Source organism: Poeciliopsis prolifica, unplaced genomic scaffold (assembly GCF_027474105.1).
Source record: "Poeciliopsis prolifica strain line A6 unplaced genomic scaffold, Auburn_PproV2 SCAFFOLD015, whole genome shotgun sequence".
NCBI classification, from domain to species: Eukaryota; Metazoa; Chordata; class Actinopteri; order Cyprinodontiformes; family Poeciliidae; genus Poeciliopsis; species Poeciliopsis prolifica.
Genome location: NW_026562390.1, coordinates 9,699,543 through 9,718,187, shown reverse-complemented (window position 1 = coordinate 9,718,187; position 18,645 = coordinate 9,699,543). Strand labels below are relative to the sequence as shown.

At 42.5% G+C, this 18,645-nt stretch overlaps 2 protein-coding genes and 1 long non-coding RNA gene across 5 annotated transcripts; 2 read left to right on the top strand and 1 right to left on the bottom strand.

Moving 5' to 3' along the window:
• The first annotated feature begins 2,371 nt into the window (after positions 1–2,371).
• LOC129366521 (PR domain zinc finger protein 12-like) lies at positions 2,372–6,234 on the top strand. Its single transcript, XM_055040432.1, has 5 exons — positions 2,372–2,675; positions 3,950–4,140; positions 4,588–4,743; positions 5,044–5,158; positions 5,248–6,234. The coding sequence occupies exons 1-5, from the start codon at positions 2,456–2,458 to the stop codon at positions 5,694–5,696; spliced, it is 1,131 nt and encodes a 376-aa protein (XP_054896407.1). The 5' UTR covers positions 2,372–2,455; the 3' UTR covers positions 5,697–6,234.
• A 1,277-nt stretch (positions 6,235–7,511) lies between these two features.
• LOC129366578 (uncharacterized) lies at positions 7,512–8,307 on the bottom strand. Its single transcript, XR_008606635.1, has 3 exons — positions 8,176–8,307; positions 7,898–7,981; positions 7,512–7,808 (listed from the first exon to the last, which is right to left on the bottom strand). It is a non-coding gene; the product is annotated as an uncharacterized LOC129366578 (long non-coding RNA).
• A 993-nt stretch (positions 8,308–9,300) lies between these two features.
• On the top strand, positions 9,301–17,426 carry fbxw5 (F-box and WD repeat domain containing 5). Of its 3 annotated transcripts, XR_008606639.1 has the most exons (11): positions 9,301–9,489; positions 10,773–10,968; positions 11,058–11,215; positions 11,532–11,715; positions 12,526–12,674; positions 12,780–13,115; positions 13,192–13,375; positions 13,452–13,599; positions 14,298–14,510; positions 15,401–15,928; positions 17,227–17,426. XR_008606639.1 is itself a non-coding variant. In XM_055040576.1 (10 exons), the coding sequence occupies exons 2-10, from the start codon at positions 10,782–10,784 to the stop codon at positions 17,237–17,239; spliced, it is 1,572 nt and encodes a 523-aa protein (XP_054896551.1). In that variant the 5' UTR covers positions 9,301–9,489; positions 10,773–10,781; the 3' UTR covers positions 17,240–17,426. The 3 variants fall into 3 exon arrangements, 2 of the variants coding, with proteins under 2 accessions (XP_054896551.1, XP_054896549.1); XM_055040576.1 differs by lacking the exon at positions 15,401–15,928; XM_055040574.1 differs by having other exon boundaries at positions 15,401–17,426.
• The last annotated feature ends 1,219 nt before the right edge of the window (positions 17,427–18,645 follow it).

The window sequence follows — 18,645 nt, the reverse complement described above, 5'->3', positions numbered from 1 at the left end:
GCACCTTCTCTTAGGTTTGAGCAGAATCACTTCCAAACCTGCTCTTTTCAGATCACATTAAATGTAAAATATTCAATCAACTCCCAAGCGTTTTCTCACATCCTCCCCCCGACCCCCAGTACGAGCGTAAAATTTCGCCATTTATCCACAAACAAACGCTCCACGTTAATAGGTTTCCCACCAGCGCTTTGAAATCCCCCCATTACCACATTCTTTGTGCAATAATTGTCAATCATCCACATTAAATTGATAGGCTTTAAATGGACAACAATAATGGCTCAAATTGTCTTACAATGGAGCAGCTAAGCGGGATGATTTGCTATTGCTGACATGCCCGCGGCTTTACCAGCCCCGCATAAAGCCACAGGTTAATGCATAAATAAGCAAATCAAATCCATGCGTTACCCCGATTCAACTCATTTAATTCCTCTTTAATAAAGAAGCCCCCCCCCCCCCCCAACCAACGGCCGGGGGGCCCCCCGCCCGCCTCCCCCTCCGCCTCCTCCTCCACCCATTTACCTCGGATTTGTGCGATGAATGCCATAAATGTAAATCAATCTAGATGAGAAAGAATCCCATTGAAAGAGCGGAGAAATTTCATCTGGGAAAAGAGGGGACAAAACGAAGGAGGGGCCCGCTCATAAAAAGCAGCTGTTTCACAGTAATCTGTTTTCGTGCCCTGTCACTCACCTTGCCTTTTCACTATCTCTGCTTCTCTCTTAAGGAAGAAGGAGAAGAAGAATTAGGAGAAGAAGGAGAAGAAGGTGAAAGAAAGGCCCACCCCTCCATTGTGTTTACTTGCCATATCTTCTTTCCCATTACTTTGCGCACAGTTCATATTCCTGCAGAGAAAAGAGAGAACAGAGCTCAAACTTGCCCATTTCTTCTCTCTCTCTCTCTCTGTCTCTCTCTCTCTCTCTCTCTCTCTCTCGGACAATCCCCTTGTAGTTGTCGAAGTGAAAAGAGGAGTGCATGGATGTCAAATTGCCCTCAAAACACCATGAAAGATTGATTTGCAGCACTTTTCAGGGCCCTGACATTACTTGGAGGGAAGCTGAATGGGGAAACCTGTGAGCCGAGGATGGAATAAAGATGTCCTCTCTGCTGGGGGAAAAAAAAGGAAAACTGCCCATTTAGCCCCCCAGTCCATCAAGACCGAAACATAGGCAGGAGAGAAGAAGACGGGGGGCGTGGGGTACGCAAGAAGAAAAGGTCCCACATATATAAATATATATGTATAGGCAGAGCATATATATATATATATTTAAATATATATATATATGCACACTCATCTTAGACGCTGCCACAATACAGAGCTGGATCGAAACACCCATGAATATTAAACCGTTTTCCTCAACAAGGGCTTGAAAAAGTGCGCAATGTGCGCAATGTGCGCCACGTCAAAGCAGCTTTACATGTTTTCCTCTCTCTCTCTCTCTCTCTCTCTCTCTCTCTCTCTCTGTTTTTTTCTTCCTCTTCACGCGGACAATGCTAGTGGAAAAAAATAAAGGCTTGTTTCCATTCTTGTTATTCGCGCGCTAACTCCTCACAAAAAAAAAAAAAAAAAAATTATATGAGCGACGTGTAAATTCACAATGCATGAGAAGAAAGCATCTCCCAGACTAAACAACAACAACAACAATAACAATAATAATAATAATATTATTATGGTTTGTTGTTCTGCTCTGGACAAACTTCTGCTTTGTTTTAATCTTCGGTGAAGTTTTAACTTTTATTTCCTCGTTCTGATCATAAAACATACTGAATTTTTAAAAATTCTGCATCTAGAAATTGTAAGTTTGTTTAGAAACACAGAAATGGCACGAATCAAGTCTTGCACGTCTCTGTCCTGAAATGAATCTACTGAAAACGAGAGAGGCGATGAAGTTTGAAGTTTGTTTGATTAAAACAAGAATTCATAAAACAATTATTTACAGCCTTGCAGCATGTGTGCGCAGGAATATATAATATGTACATGTTGAGTCGAAAGGAAAATATCAGATTTGAATAAACTTTGTTTTGAAATGAAGGAAAATTTCAAATAAATAAAAAAAAATCTGATATTTTCAAACAGCACCAAAAGGGATTGAAATGTAACATTTATATCAACTTGTTTCGTTCTTTTTATTTATTTAAAAGAAAAAACTACAATAAGTGCAGTCCTTTAAAACGTGCGCGATGCTTTGCCATGTAGTGTTCCTCTGGCACTGCGCTCGGATCGGACCGTCCTGTCGGTGCCGCGGCGGGCTGGTCCACATGGTGAGGGGTGTGTCATTAATAACTAATTAGGCCCGGGGTCACACCAGCCACTTATATAAAGAGACCCCTCACAGCCCGGTGCTGCGGCAGTTTCCTGCAGTCTGGAGCGAGGAGGACGGACTCTGGCTCCGCGTCCAGCCCCGGTCACTCACAGCGTCCTCTCTCTCTCTCTCTCTCTCTCTCTCTCTTACGCGTCATGGGCTCCGTGCTGCCCGCCGACGCTCTGGCTCTCAAGCCCGGATTTAAGTGCTCCGGCCGCTCGCTGTCGGACGTGATCACCTCGGACATCCTGCACAGCTTCCTGTACGGCAGGTGGAGGAACGTGCTGGGAGAACACCTGGCGGAGGAGCGGCAGAGCGGCGGCGGCCCCAAGACCGCCTTCACCGCGGAGGTTCTGGCCCAGTCCTTCGCTGGAGGTGAGGCCGGCCCGCTGGGTCGCTTTGACAACTATCATTGATTTTTTTTTTAACTACACTTTTTAAACCAATTGAATTATGCCGTTCATTTTTAAAAAAATATTTTATACATATATATACATTTTAAAGAAATAAGGCGTGCGTAAAAGCGCGTCAAAAGCCAACAGCATGAGACCAGAAATCATGTGAAAACGCGTTGATTTGTCCCCGCACGGGTTCGAAATCCAGCAGAACTTTCTCTGACCCGGTCCAACATTTCCTCCGTGCTCGCACTTTTCCCTCTCTCTCTTTTTTTAGGAGCCATTAAACGCGTTAACCTCGCGCTCGGCCCTCCGCCGCCCGGAGCCTCGTTGCTCCAACCGAGGCTGATTGAAAGAGCATTAAATTCATTTGGTTAACTTTGCGCTTGACCTGGGAAAGTTTCCCACTTAAAACCTCTCGGACAGAAAGGTTTCCTTTCTTTGACATTTTTTTTTTCTTTTTCTCTTTTTTCATCCACGCATTCATCAATCTCCGGACAGTCTCTTTTCCTCCCTTGGCAGCTATGAGAGACTCTGGAGGCTCTTTTTCTTTCTTTCTCTTCCTTTTAAGAGATTTGCTGTTCCTCGCATAATGCGCCGTGAAGGCTAAATCTAATGCTATTCATTGCATGTCAACCATCTAATCGCCTTTCCATTTTTTTTTTTTTTTGTCGCAGAAATTCCTCCGTCCCTTTTAAACAGGCCCCCGTCTCATTCAGCGCAAATTTATTGGCGCAAAGTTCTAAAAAGGATAATGAATTTGGAATTAGTCGTTCCCCCTTTTTTTCCTTTTTTTTCTTTTCCAGGAGTAAAGTGTAATGAAAATCACATCTGAAGCATGACAAATTGCTGGAGTCTAAGCAATAGAGGATCGTTTAACCCCGGTGCTCACTTTTCTGCAATGTGGGACTTAAAAAACAAAACAAACAAAAAAATCTTTGAATTTAACTTTAAAGAATCACTTTTTTCTTTCTTCTCCTTCGAGGAAAGAAAGAAAGGAAGAAAAGCTTTAAGGGGGAGGAGGTGGTGGTGTTTTTTGCACAACAACAACAACAACAAAAAAAGATTCAATTCATCCAGATAATCGAATTAAACGCAGGGTGAGGCGTGGCTCAATATTTCGTGACTAAAATAAGATCCAGTTCATTTGCTGCTTTCACCACTGAAAGCGTTCATTCAGAGCTTTTTTTTTTTTCAGACGTTTTGCACTCATTTGTTCAGGCCTTTTATGTATTACTATTTTTGCATTGGCAGAGGTGCAGAAGCTCTCCAGCCTGGTGCTGCCCAGCGAGGTGATCATCGCCCAGAGCTCCATCCCGGGTGAAGGCCTGGGGATCTTCTCCAAGACCTGGATCAAAGCCGGAACAGAGATGGGCCCCTTCACCGGGAGGCTCCTGTCCCCCGAGCATGTGGACTTGTTCAAGAACAACAACCTGATGTGGGAGGTGAGCGCACTCTCTGCTGGGGCGCAACGTCCCCAAAATACCACAAATCACAGACTTGGTTTGTGCATTTTCGATAATCCAGTTTATTGAACAGACCAGCTGGGTCACAGCAGCTCAACTCAGATTGCTCGTATTTTCACCTCAAATGTCATTTGAAAACGTTCCAAAGATTCAATTCACAATCAGACAAGCAAAAAATAAATTAATAAATAAACCCGACACATTAAAAGACACGCAAATTCAGCTAAATAAATTCCAGTTGGATTTTTAATTTGTTTTTTTTCCTTATTAAATTTGTTTTGGAAATTTTACAGGGCCACCAAAAATATTTTCCAGGGCTTGGGCCAAAGTAAAATGGGTCCTGCAATGCTTCTGCTTTAAACACATTCCTAATGCAGGAAAAACTTTTTTTTTTCTCGTCTGTAACACATCCACGTCGTTCCTCAGGTGTTCAACGAGGACGGCACGGTGCGGTACTTCATCGATGCCAGCCAGGAGGACCACCGCAGCTGGATGACCTACATCAAGTGCGCTCGGAACGAGCAGGAGCAGAACCTGGAGGTGGTGCAGATCGGCAGCAGCATCTTCTATAAAGCAGTGGAGGTGAGCCTCACGCCCAGCTGAGAAGGTTTGCGAGAGAGCCGAGCTCAGTCAGGGCCTCCACCGAGTCCAAAACTACCACAGTGGTTTTGCAATAAACCTGAGCTGAACTAAATTGGCTCTGCTTGGGAAAAAGTTATAATTTAAAAAAAATCATATACTTACAGATTTATCTTCAATTTTATCTGACACTCACCATACACAGTCAGAGTTCGCTTACACCTCAACTAATCTTGAACGCTTATTTCTGAAATCAGACAGGAATGATAAACGCTGGTATTTTTACATTTCTCTCTCCCTCAGACCATTCCGCCTGACCAGGAGCTCCTTGTCTGGTATGGAAACACTCACAACACGTTCCTTGGAATTCCTGGGGTTCCAGGGATGGATGAAGAACACCAGAAGAAAAGCAGGAGTGGTGAGTTTCTTCCTTCCTGAAGTTGCTCTCTTTTGGCGAGAGCAACTTCAAAGTCTCACCCCATCGCCTCCTCTGTTTCCCCCTCCCAGACGACTCCCACTCCACCGAGGGGCCCTCTTCGTGTTCTCCCCCTTCCGTCACAGCCACCTCCACCGGCCGGATGCGCTGCGTCATCTGCCACCGCGGCTTCAACTCCCGCAGCAACCTGCGCTCCCACATGCGCATCCACACCCTGGACAAGCCCTTCGTGTGCCGCTTCTGCAACCGCCGCTTCAGCCAGTCGTCCACGCTGCGGAACCACGTCCGCCTGCACACCGGCGAGCGGCCGTACAAGTGCCACGTCTGTCAGAGCGCGTACTCCCAGCTGGCGGGCCTGAGGGCGCACCAGAAGAGCGCGCGGCACAAACCTGTGGCGCACGCTTCCGACGCGCCCCCGCAGGTTTCCCCTCCTCCTCCCTCTCTTCCACCTGCGCCGCAGATGGCCGCCATGCAGCATCAGATGCCTCTGGTCCACCACATTCCCACCATGGTGTTATGATGGCAGACGCCGGGTCCGGCTGTGGCAGAGAACGACGACGCACTTTAGGCTTAGAGCTGTGGTGGAAATGTAAAGAGGCGCTGATGTAATTGTGAATCTTCTTTGGAAGTTTTTATTATTATTATTATTATTATTATTATCTTTTGCCTTTCTTGTTGTGTCTTCACATTTGGCCATCACGCGGTCAGAATGTAGGCATTGAGATTTATCTGTGCAAATTAAGAAACTGCATTTTTTTTCTTTTGATTTGTTTGTTTTGTTTTCTCCTTTTAAAGTGGGACAAAAATGAACAGATATCGTAGTGAACTTCACACTAGAGGCCGGGCAGATGTTCTCATCACGATCAGCAGCTGAGGGGGGGAAGCATCACATTTATTGAGCAAATCCCACGATGGTCAAACTGTTTCCTCACTGTAAAATATAAATGGTCACTTTAAACCTGTACAGAATGGAGATGTGTGTAATTGTAAAATTGTATCATGTGAATGTAAATACATTTGTGCATTCTTCTATTCTAAATAAATGATATGTGATTTAAGTGGCTGACGGTTCAGAAAACAGTGGAAACTCAGTTACGATAATTGAGATACATTTTGGAAATAAGTGACGTCCAAAACGCAGAAAGTTATCTGGTTAAATGAAAACGAATTAGTGGTGCTGATTGAAATTAAATGAAACATGCAACATGCAAAATACACTTCATCTGCATAACATATCCATTTATTAGAAATTATTTTATTTGATTTAAGTATAAGCTCATTAGACACTTTTCAAATCTACATGATCAATCTGAGATAAGACCAACACCAAAAAGACAATTATGTAAAATTTGCAATACATTAAACCAATAATCATCAGTTTCTTGCACTAAAAGTAAACTATTACATTAAGCGAACAATATGCAAAAGGGGTGGTTTTAAAATTTTGTTTTAAAGAAATAAAAATTAATTACATCATAACTTCTTATGTTTGGTCATCTTTCTCAATTTTGATTTTAGATCATAAATAAATAAAATAAAATGCAATACAACAAAATACAATCAAATGAAACAAATAAATAAATGTGATCATAGTGTCTCTTGGGGGCAAAAGGGGTAAAATAAAAACCATATTATTGGATAAATCAAGTTAAATTCTTTACATATATACCAGTGTAACCAAAGGGCTGATTGCTCTGAATCACTGTTTTCTTTTAGCCAAATTAACATGTCTGTAATTTTATATTTTACACTGATGTGTAAAATAGATTTTTTTTCTTTATTTCTGAAAATTTGAAATTCCTCCTCCTTGTCACCCAGTAAACCACAGTGGAAAAACTGGATCTGTAGTTTTGATAAGTCGCACGTTTACATCACACTCTCCACTACAGAAGTGTAAAGTTCTGCTTTCTGATGAGGAAAAATATGATCCAAAATGTTCTGTCACAGCTTCTGAAAAATATTTCCATGAGCCTGGAATTCACCAACTCCACTTTCAGCCTCCGAACCCTTCAGCCTCGGTTGGAGGTCGAAAGGTTGTGACAACTTAAAAATAATGGATTTTTTTTACACATGGTCTAAAGAAAATCCCTGTCTGTTCTACTTGCATGATTTTTATACATGCTTCTGCTTTCTGAGAGCACACTTCACAGGTTTGATTCTCTGGTTCCAACACACCTTGGATTTTTCTTCCTCCACTTTTCTGCATATCAACTGTAATTACTCGTTGAATCCACACGATGGCGACAAACACCTCGAACAGAAGATGAACAGAAACTTGATGCTCTGAGAAACTGTTCAAAAGACTCAAACGAGACAACAAACGATCCGCATCGTTCTTTAATCAGTTTGTAGGTCAGAATATTGGGCTTACAAAGTCACATTTTTACCAGATGACGTAACAGGATGGAGAGCGAGTGCTGTGCACTTGTGAGCTGTCAGACATTGTCCAGCTTCCTTCAGCAGGAGCTTTCAGACAAGTCACCATTAGTACAAGTGCAGCACAAGCCAGAGTTCAGGTGAAGCAGATGTAAACATGAAAGCCCCAGCGACAGTAGATGCAGTGGGACACGTTATGGAAGAGTCTGCTGATGGGAGGGTTTTGCATCACAGTTGATCGTCCACACCTTCAGCCCTGTGCAGAGAGAGAAACACACTAGATCATTCATAAACATACAAATTGCTCTTATAAATTTGTATGTTTACTCGCTGGATGAAGGGCACCTTGACACTGGCAGCTTGAAACCGGCTCCTTCCTCCCATTGGAGCAGCAACAGGAGGTTATCCAGTGGACAACATGCCGCAATCCTGAAGGAAGACAGACGCCACACTCATGAAATAATGTTGAAAACGGTAACCTGACCGCACCACGCAGTATTTGTCCGTGAATCTACACCGAGAAGCACCTTTAAAATCTTGAGATATGGAGTGTCAAAAGGAAAACGCTGCATGATGAATTTCTCTTTTCACACAACAATTTGGCACAAAAGGAACAAACTCACCAGAGATGAACAGTCACAGCATCGTTCCACTCTTTAATCCTTCCTTCAGGCTTTATCTTGAAGTTCAGCTCCTTGTTTTTGCTCAGCAGCTATTAAGAAGGCAATGACAAAGCAGTTTTCAGTCACAGGGGGGTTTTGTCGTCCCTCGTAAACAGAGCTGGCAGATAGAGTTACTGCAATGTTCTCCCTGACGACAACCTGCATGTGTCTCTGGTGAGAAGGCGAGAACAGATGATGAATCAATGATTTAATAAAACGAAACAAAATAAAAAAATGTAGTCAGCAGAAACCTTTAAGAAACAAAAACAGTCTGCAATCTTCTTTCGAAGCAAAACTTTCTACTCATCATATGTAGAATATAAACAGAAAGAAAAATAATTTAGTGCAGAGCAGCTTATATATGCTGACATTAAAAGATGATCACAAAGCTGAATATTTCATAACCCATGGAAGATGTGAATATCAAAAGACAAAGCCCTTTACATTAGTATAGTTCTTTCTATGTCACATTAAAAGTGACACAAATACACTCCAATCCCAGTTACTAACTGTGTTCCCTTATCAAATGAAGTGAAAATTCAATGTTTTTTTAAAATCTTTTTTCTGTGTTGCTGTTGATCTTTTCATGTGGAGCTGCGTTCTGTAACCATATGTTCACTATAAAGTTATCAAAAATAAAACCATAAGCGTTTGCTGTTATTGCCTGTCACTTTGCTGCTGTTGCATAGAAATATCTCCATCATCGCACAGTGGGGGATATTGTATTCTCTTCCCAACGATGGTTACAATAAACAAAGGTAACTTGACTTAGTTGGCCTTTACAGGAAGCTTTATGACATTCCACAACTTTGCTTTAATTGTTATCTTGGAGCTGAAAAACAGATCATTGTTGTATATTCAATGTCTTCTAAATGCAGCAGGTCTGTTGCATTTAATAATATTACTTATTCAGTGATTATTTACATTTTGGCCTATAAAACATATATTTTTTTTTTGGTGGATGGTCTGAAGTACTTTATTTGTTAAAAAAAGCTGAAGAATTGTGTAGGGGTAGCATTTTATTATTATTATTTTAATTTTCTTTATTTATTTTTTATTTTATTTTATTTATTTTTTTTTTTTTTTTGCAACAGTGTAAACCCGACAGAGAGACATCGAGTCGACCGAGTTTATTTAGCCGTGCTCGATTATTCCGCATTCGGCTAATCGAGTCTTGCTAGAAGATTGTTGTCATTTTTCACCCCCTGTGGCTATCCTTTTTGCATTAGCAACCGGTTGGATTTTGTTTCTCTTCAACCCCCTTTCATCCAGCAGGTAGGCGACAGTTTGTGCCAGTGAATTCATGTGAATGAAAGCTGACGAGCCCGTTGAGCCAGTTTATGCGAGTAAAGTTTTGTTTTGAAACGTTAATCTTATCCGACCAAAGTTGAAAACAAACGTTAGCTAACGGCTAACTGGTTCTGCAACCAGTTAGCTAGTTCAGCGCTAGCTTGGGCTGCTAGTTTAGCTGCTCATTAAGCTGTTATTTTTCTGAATTAACGAGCGCTAACACCCACGAAGTCAAATAAGTATTTATCGTTTCGTTTTTTAGAAGTAAATCGTTTTGCTTTAAGCACAACCAGTAACTTGTCGCCAACATGTCTCTAGTCTCATGGTCATCTGCATTTCACAAGGAAAGAAAAACTGAACATTTCCTTATGACTTAAAGAGGATTGTAAAAATAGTCATACGAACACAATTTATGTTAATTTATTTATTAACCAGCGATAAGGTGTCATATCACATTTAATTGCATTTATGGAAAGCTTTTAACTTCAAAAAAAAACTCAAAACTGAGCCTGCTATGCAACAGCTGTCACAATACTGACTATATATATAGCTGTATAAAATGTTAGCGATTATCCAGATGAAATAAGATGAGAAATTCACATTTTTTACAGTAAACCCACAAACACAGGATTCCTTTTGCATTTAATTCACAGCTATTTTAGATGTGGATAAACACACAAGGTGATATAGAGAAATGTTTTCATTTGTTAGATTTTCCAGGTGTTTCCTGTTTTTATTTGATTGACTCAGAATACATGGCTAAAGGCACCAAGACGGGGTTTTTAATGAAGAAATTTAGCTACATTTATGAACTTGTTTACTGTGTGTGTGTTTTATGGTTTAATATAAAGCACAAACGTTTAATGCAAACTGAAAAAAAAAACAAATTAAGTTTGAAAGTGCGTAACTTGAGCACCTCGGCTCCACTACTGCAAAAAACATGGAAATGCCTGAAAGAGTTGGGATGATGTTGAAATGACAAATGTAGGAATTGGACTAAAAACAGTTTTACTCTTTCCACACTGGGAAACAATGACACAATTTCTCATCTTTTCATGAGTTTCTTTAGGTTGAGGCAGAGTTGGGAAGCTTTCTATTTGTTTGCTTCCTGTTGTCATTTTCTGTTTAGGTGCTTTATTGATTCTACAGACCTTATGGTTGTGATTTTAAAATGAGTTTGATCTGAAACCTTTAAGTGACAAAAAAAAAAAAACCTGAAGAAATCTGTAAGAGGACAGCAATTGTTCACAGCGCTGCGTGTGTTCCAGGATGTTAGGATGGATTGGGGTCCAGTTCTGCCGGACAGCTTGGTTTTGGAGATCTTCCTGCATCTGCCCCACGACGCCGTGCTGAGGGCCGGCCTGACCTGCAGACAGTGGCAGGCGGTCTCCAGAGACGAGTTCCTGTGGAGGGAGCTGTTCTACAGTTACTACCGGATTCCGCGCTCCGTTCCTCGACACCCGGGTATGATTTGATAGAGTGGTTGCTGTTGTTTTGTTGATGCATGCTTTTTTAAAAAAAAAAAATGTTGTCCATTTTGTGCTTGTGTGCAGCGGCCGTGTCGTGGTACAGGGAGTTCAGGCGTCTGTATGACTGCATCCCGTGTGTGGAAGTCCAGACGCTGAGGGAGCACAGTGACCAGGTCCTTCACTTGGCTTTCTCTCACAGGGGCCATCGCTTCTCTTCCTGCTCTAAGGACTGCACCGTTAAGGTACTAAAATCATGACTGAAACTGACCGTGGCTGTGCGTAAGTCGGCCTAATTTTACTGGTCAGTTTAAGTTATTTCTTTGCATGTTTTTTTTTTTTGCATCTCTTGTTTATTTTAAGATACTTTTACCTTCACTATGACCTGAAATGTGGCAAAATCAGCAGAACATCCCGCGAACAATTTATCCGACTTTTAAATGAAACTGAATGACGCTCACTAAGCCCCATTTATTTTTTTTTATTGCGGAACAGTTTTCAGATTATTTTTATGGTGCTTTAAACCAAACATTGTCTCTTTCTTCTAAACCTCTCTTTCAGCTGTGGGACACGGAACGGCAAGATGGAAACATCTCGCTGGTGCACAGCTCCAGCATGCGCCAGTTCAACTGGGGCTACACCCAGTTCTCCCAGTTTAACCCCGACGATACCCTGCTGCTCGTGTCCGGCGTCTACCTGGGCCCACATCACTCGTCTTCTGGGGAAATTGCCGTCATTAGTCTGGGTAGGAACATGGAAAACCTCCCGCACGGCTTCCTGTTGCTGCTAAGCGGAGATTTATTTTGGGTTTAAAATGAATTCATTGTAGGAGTTTTCTAACCACGCTGAAGTATTTACACATAGTGCATTAATATAATGTGGCTTAGCTCTAGCCTCAAGATCATCAAGTATGGTGACTTGCTGACGTATTCATGAGGCTTGTTCTTGCTTTTGCCATGTTGTAGCTACAAACCTCAATGTATTTTTTTACATGAACCTATACAAAGTATTGCATAATTGTTAGGTGAAAAAAAGGGAAAATTACATTTTCCTTCATTTCCATTCTGTCAACAGGACTGTTATTCATTCACTCCACAAATATTGCCATTATAGGAGAGTCACAGGCCATCACACAAAACAATGTGTGGCAGAGAATTAACTCTGCCGATCACTATGGTGAAACATGGCGGTGGCAGCGTCATACTATGTGGAAACTGGTCGAAGTTAATGAGAAAACGAATGGCATTGAAGGAACGTCGCCTGTCGAAGCAAAGAGCTGCAGTGGGACGGTTTGGATCGAGGCGTATTCTCGGGGTAGAATGACCTAGTCAAAGCAATGAAAGGAATCAAACTGAGAATTTGTCACAAGAATTTAAAGCTGGAAAAAAATCCACACACCAAACCTTTAAAAGTTATTTTTAAATCAAAAATTGAAGTCATGTATAATTTTTTTTCTGTTTACCTTCTGTGTCGTTTCGGTCTGTTACGTAACATTCCAGTGGAATCTATTGAGGTTTAAGAATCTCACTGTTGCTCTTCTGATGATTTGTTCCAGAAAATTACACGCTGCTGTCGCGTGTCAGGAACAAACCGTACGACGTGTTTGGCTGCTGGCTGAACGAGACGCACCTGATCTCGGGGAACCTGCACTGGATCGGCAACATGACGTCCTGCTCGGTGCTCTGGCTCAACAAAGCTTTCCAGGTCAGTTTGCCTGAACTGGTGGAAAAAAAAACTTTGAGAAAGAAAACCCCCAAAATCACCAGTTTCCTATGTCATCCTCATTTGTATGTTTTTTACGTCGTCCAGGATATCGAGTCAGAGAACGTAAACGTTGTGAAGCGTCTTTTCAAGATCCAGAACATCAACGCCAGCACCATCCGGACGGTGATGGTGGCGCACTGTCACCGCCACGACAACCCGGACCTGCTGCTGGACTACGAGGCTCAGTCTCAAGCGAGGCGGCAGAGAGCGGAGCAGGACAATCAGCATCAGCCTCTTCTGTTCGACCTGGGAGCCTCGGACAGCGAGGAGGAGGAGGAGGCGGAGAGCGAGGAACAATGCGGCACGGACGGAAGGAGTCACAGCTTCCCGTCCGCACGGACCCCCCAGCCCACCATATCCGGCCTGGACCACGTCATGCATGTAAGACGGAGATCAACTAGGGATTTTTTTTGAGAACTCTGTTGTCTTTTCTGACGTTTTCTTTCTTCCCACGCAGAGCCGTAAACACGTGGGGGCCAGGGAGCTGCAGATTGAGACCCAGGTTGCTCAGATGATGGGCAGAGCCTACACCAAGGCCCCAGACTCCAGCCTCATCGACCCCTCTGAGCCTGGAGAGGGCGAGGACAAAACATACTTACTCTTCACCACCGGCAGCCTTACGTACTCCCCCCACCAGATAGGTAGAACTATTTCAAATGTGCCGAGACGAAACCGAAGCTTCGGTCTCCCTCATGTCGTCGTTTGGTTTCCTCTCAGGCATTAAGCGCATCAAGCCCGACCAGATGACCACCTCCGGGCCTGTGCTCGGGGAGGAGAGGAGCTCCGAGGAGTTCTTTGATTCACTGGACCACGTCATTGATATTCACGGCCACATCATTGGAATGGGCCTTTCTCCTGACCACAGGTAAAGTGTACTTTTACATTTTCAGGCTTTTTTTTTTATATCCAGTGTTCTGGTCTTCATGGTTCCTCCAGAGTCTGGAATCTGATTTCTGTAGTTTTCACGTCTTGATAAAGTCTAGAAAAACTAAATAAATATGGGAAACATTTTCGGATTTATAGACTTGATTCATTTTCTCCTTGGCTGTTTTGTCCTCTTGCGTTTAGGCCCCTTTCTTTCCTTTCTTCCTTCCTTGTTTTTCTTTCTTTTTTGTCTTTTCATTCCTTTTTTCTTCTTTCCCTGCCTCTGTTCTTTCTTGTCCAGCCTTCGCACGTTTCTGCTGTCTGTGCTTCCTGAAGTCCAACCTTCCTGCCTTGTCTGTTTTTCGCTCCCTCTACGTTTGGCAACTCGCTGCTTTTAAATGCACTATTTATAAGTGAATTGGATTTCTTTCTTTCCCCTCCTTTATTCATTCTCTTGTTTTGCAAGTTCCGCATTTGACGCATTTCCGTTATATTTATTGTCATAAATTCTTGTTGAACATTAGTATTTTGTATAAATGAAATGGGTTTTGAAACTACAAGAAGTTAAGTTCGGAAAAATCAGCCATTTTTTTCGACCACACAGTGTGTGGCGTCGTAGCCAGAAACGCAGCAGACGCCTGCGTCGGCTGCTCACCACGCAGTGATTCTGACTCCAGCCGTTCTGCTGTCGTCGGTCAGGTATCTGTACGTAAACAGCCGAGCTTGGCCGAAGGGCTGCGTGATCTCAGATCCCATGTCCCCGCCTCCCATCGCCGAGGAGATAGACATGCACGTCATCGACCTGAAGAGTCTGAGGGAGGAGAGGAGAAGCCTCCGGGCCCACCGGGCCTTCACGCCCAACGACGAGTGCTTCTTCATCTTCCTGGATGTCAGCAGGGACTTCGTTGCCAGGTGGGACGCAGGACGGGCGCGTTATGTTGCGCGAGTTGCTCACGTTCAGTCACAGCGCGGAGGAGGGCCGCAGCCTACAGTTACTGTATGTTAATTATTGATTATTCTGACGATTGATCGATTAGTCAGATAAAAAATGTTGGCACTTTCCGCAGATGTTTCACTTAAACTACTTTTTATCCAGTGTCAGAAAAGCATTAAAACATGGCAATAAACACAGAATTCAATTATTTTCTTGTATAGGAAAATTAAAAATGTACTCAGCTGTAATTCAAAGATACAGCATTCTTAAAAAATATACTTTTAACATCAACATGTGAAAAACTCGGCCCGCTCCGCCTGGCTGGACGTCAACGCACCACAGGACTAATCTGATCCTTTTTTGGATAAAATGTTTTACAAAAAGTGAAGCTGAATTTAAGCCACTTGAGGAGTTTTGTGTAGAGCATATTTACAAATGTCTTTATTTTTACTTTGCATGCAAAACGTATGTATTTTTAGTTAATCATCGCTCTGATTAAGTTGTTCTTTTAGCCTTTTTATGGGTCTGTATGCTCCATTTAAAAATGAATCAATTACTGAATTAGTTGACGATCATTTCAGCCGTCGATTCATCACAATAAATCGTTTCAGCCCTAAATTTAATATGAAAGACCGACACAAGAAATTGATTGATAGCGATGTGAAGAGACACAGCTACGACGTTTTAAAAAAGCTAATAAATAAGAATCTGGGATATGGTGACATGCATGGCAGCCTCATTATGTGCGAACTCAATCCTAAAACACCTTGATGGTTCTGCTTGGAATGGGACAATGGATCCCTTTCCAAAAGCTTAGTGTCCCGTTGGCTGTAGCCGCTGCACCGCTGACTTTTTCTCCGTCCGGCAGCGGCGCCGAGGACAAGCACGGCTACATCTGGGACCGCCACTACAACATCTGCCTCGCGCGGCTGGCGCACGACGACGTGGTGAACTCGGTGGCGTTCAGCCCCGCCGACCAGGAGCTGCTGCTCTCCGCCAGCGACGACTCCACCATCAAGGTGTGGCGCTCGCCCCGCATGGTGCGCCTCTCTCAGGCGTCGCCCAGGCAGCTGAGGCCCCGCAGCCTGCTGCCGTCCTGGCTGCTGCGCCACAAGAACTCCACCTTTTCAGGCAACGTGAACGGGAAAGCCGTGAGCCAGGGCTGGAAGAAACCCTCGGAGGGGAAGTAGAGCGGGAGGCGGGGGAAGAAGACGGAGGTAAGACGGTTCAAACACTCCGTGCGTGTGAGCAGCGTGTCCTCAGTGGTGACCTGAAGCACTCAGAGCGCAGGGGGACGGGGGACGCAGGCACAAGGGGACGACGTTGCACCGACCAAAGGGAGAACCGACGCCGGTGCTGTTCCTCAGGATCTGCCCATTGATACCAGATGAAAGATGTGAGACTGAACTATGAGATGCTATCATGTTTTGGTTTTTTTTCTCTGTACTGATGCACCTGACCCGAACGGGCCAACAGAGACTTTCTGATCATGGTTGTTCTCATTCAGGGTCAAGAGCGGTGACTGACACTTTTTTTATTATCATTATTATTATTATTATTATTCATAAAACAATCTATAATTGGTGCCCTTTATGAAACACATCTTTGGAGAATGAAACCTCAGTTTAAAAGGCTAAAGGGATAAAAATATATATACGTATATATAGTCAAAGCTATATTTAATGTAGTCTTCCTTAGTTTTATTGGTCTTACATCCCGTTGTCTAAAAAATCAAATCTATTGTTATTGTAATAGATGTAGAGTTATTGAGCAATTTAATATAAAAGTTGGCCCAGAGCATGAGTGTAAACAAAAGAGTGTTATATGTGTGTAACTAACTGTTATTGGAGTTATGTAGTGTGGAAACTTTTATTCATTTGTCAGCACAAAGTTTCACCTTTTTACAGACTTTTTTTTGTTTGTTTGTTTGCTTCGTTCTTACCCATGACAAGTAGATTTTAAAAAAAAAATTTTTTTTGTTGCTTGTAAACAAAAACGTCCCATTTAAACCCATCACTTCCCACCAGAAACGGCCTCACTGGATATATGAATTATTTTTAGTTCACTTCTATCTGTTTTATGACCCACAGTTTTGTCCACGGGCTTAATGTTTCTGGCTGGACTCTTTAATTACTTATTTATTAAATGTTTACTTGTTTGGGAATATCAGTAAAGAGAGATTTGTTCTTTTAATTCGGAGCAAATTTGAACGCGAAAGGCAACTTTCAACATGCAAATTCGCTTAAATACGGAGAAACGTAAACGTTGACCTGGCAAAATGTTGCACTAAGCTCTAGAGGAAGCAATCAATGAAAGCAAGTGATTCAAAAGTGGAATGAATTGAAGTCACCTTTTTTTTTATGTGATGTTTCTCATCGCTAAAACTGACGTTGGATTGTTGCTAGAATCATGTTGGTGAAGCCATGAAGAATGAAAGTTGATGGTGCTGCTGTAATGCAACGTTCGGTGCCTCTGGAATAGTAAAAGTCGACCAGTTAAAAGTGAATCGGCGGCAGTTTCAGCTCCGCCTGCAGAAGCTTGAGGTACTTTCACCCGGTAGAAACTGACGTTTCCTTGTGGGCTTCTGGGTGAAAGAGGAAATGACTGATCATAAAAGCCCTGTTATTCTTAGCGGTGTGTGTGCTTTTGAGAAATCTCTGACAAGATCTGTTTTTTTTTTTTTTATGTTTTCAGACGTGTGTCGTGACTCGGAAACTCGCTGCTGATGTTCCTTTTGCCTCCCTCGTCTCCGTCTTTATGTTTCATGCTGTCAGCTTTTGTTTCCATGCACCCTTTAGATGAAACGCATGTCCTGCAGAGAAAAAGACTGAAGACTTGTCAGATTGTTGTTTAAACTGTTGTGCAGCTCCCAATTAAAGGTTGTGGTTAGAGAAGCAGATGTGAGTTTCCTTCTTTTTCTCTTTTGACGCCTTTAATCTACTAACAGATTTATCACAAGGGGTTTTTCCCCCCTCTAGTTCTGACTTTGAACTAAAGATGATTCTAAATAGCAGTCTTTCGTTCATAATAGAGTTTTGGACCACGACTGAAACCTTCTAGGAAAGTATACCTGTTTTGCTTCGATATATACTCATAAAACTGAAGTAGATCTTTGTTTGTTTTTTAGTTTTGGTTCCTCCAAGTCATTCGGGGAATGTCGCTGCCCGATTTGCGCAGGTAGAAACTCAAGTTTCTCCTCATTCCTCTTTGCAAAATAGCTCAAGATCAGTCGGACTGAAAAATGTATAAAAGTTAAGAATCCTTTTGCAAGGCATTGTATGGAGAATAATTTGCTTCGACGTATTGAGAGAGAGTCTTCAGTTTGACATTGCAAATGATCGCATTATGCCTGAACAACAGCATGCAGAAAGAAGGCTTACCCCAAATTGTCAGTAAGTGCGCAGAGCATCTTGCTCATTACATCACATTAAATTTTTTCCCCAGTATCCACAATTGCAGACAAATCTAGATTGAAGGATCATCCATAAATTAGCGATGATCATCAGGGAGAAGGTTTTGTGTCACCAATTATGCCAAAGTATAATTGGTGACACCAATTATACTTTGGCAAAAAAATGTTCCACCTTTGTGCTTCTTTTTGCTGAACAATTTCTGGATTGCTCAAGTTGAACAGTCTCTTAGGGGCCTCTTCGACTCAAACTGTATCTTTTCCAAGCTAAATTCTGCACTAAGTTGAGATATATTTGAAGAGCAGAAGTAAAAAAAAAAGACTTCATTGTGAGCCGGGATGTTTCCTCTTCAGGCCCAGACCGTCGTGTGGCTCTAAGTCCACAACACACGACGCTGACGCATTTCCTGCAGCAGACAGTCATCATAGAACAAGGACATACCTCCGCTTACAACCACAGACATGTTTATGTGCAGTGAGTAATGCAGATACACATTCGAGAAACATGTTCATATCGTGTCGCTTTCCCCCTGGATTTAAGTCATCCCGAGATAATTAGTGAGTTGTACCTAAAATCAGACGAATACGACGGTCAGCGAGCCGCTGAGATCAAACGTTCAGTTTTAGTTGTTGTACGAACAGCAAACAGCAGTGGCGTGAAAATCTTATGGCCATTAATGTGAATCAAATTTTTAATCATTTTT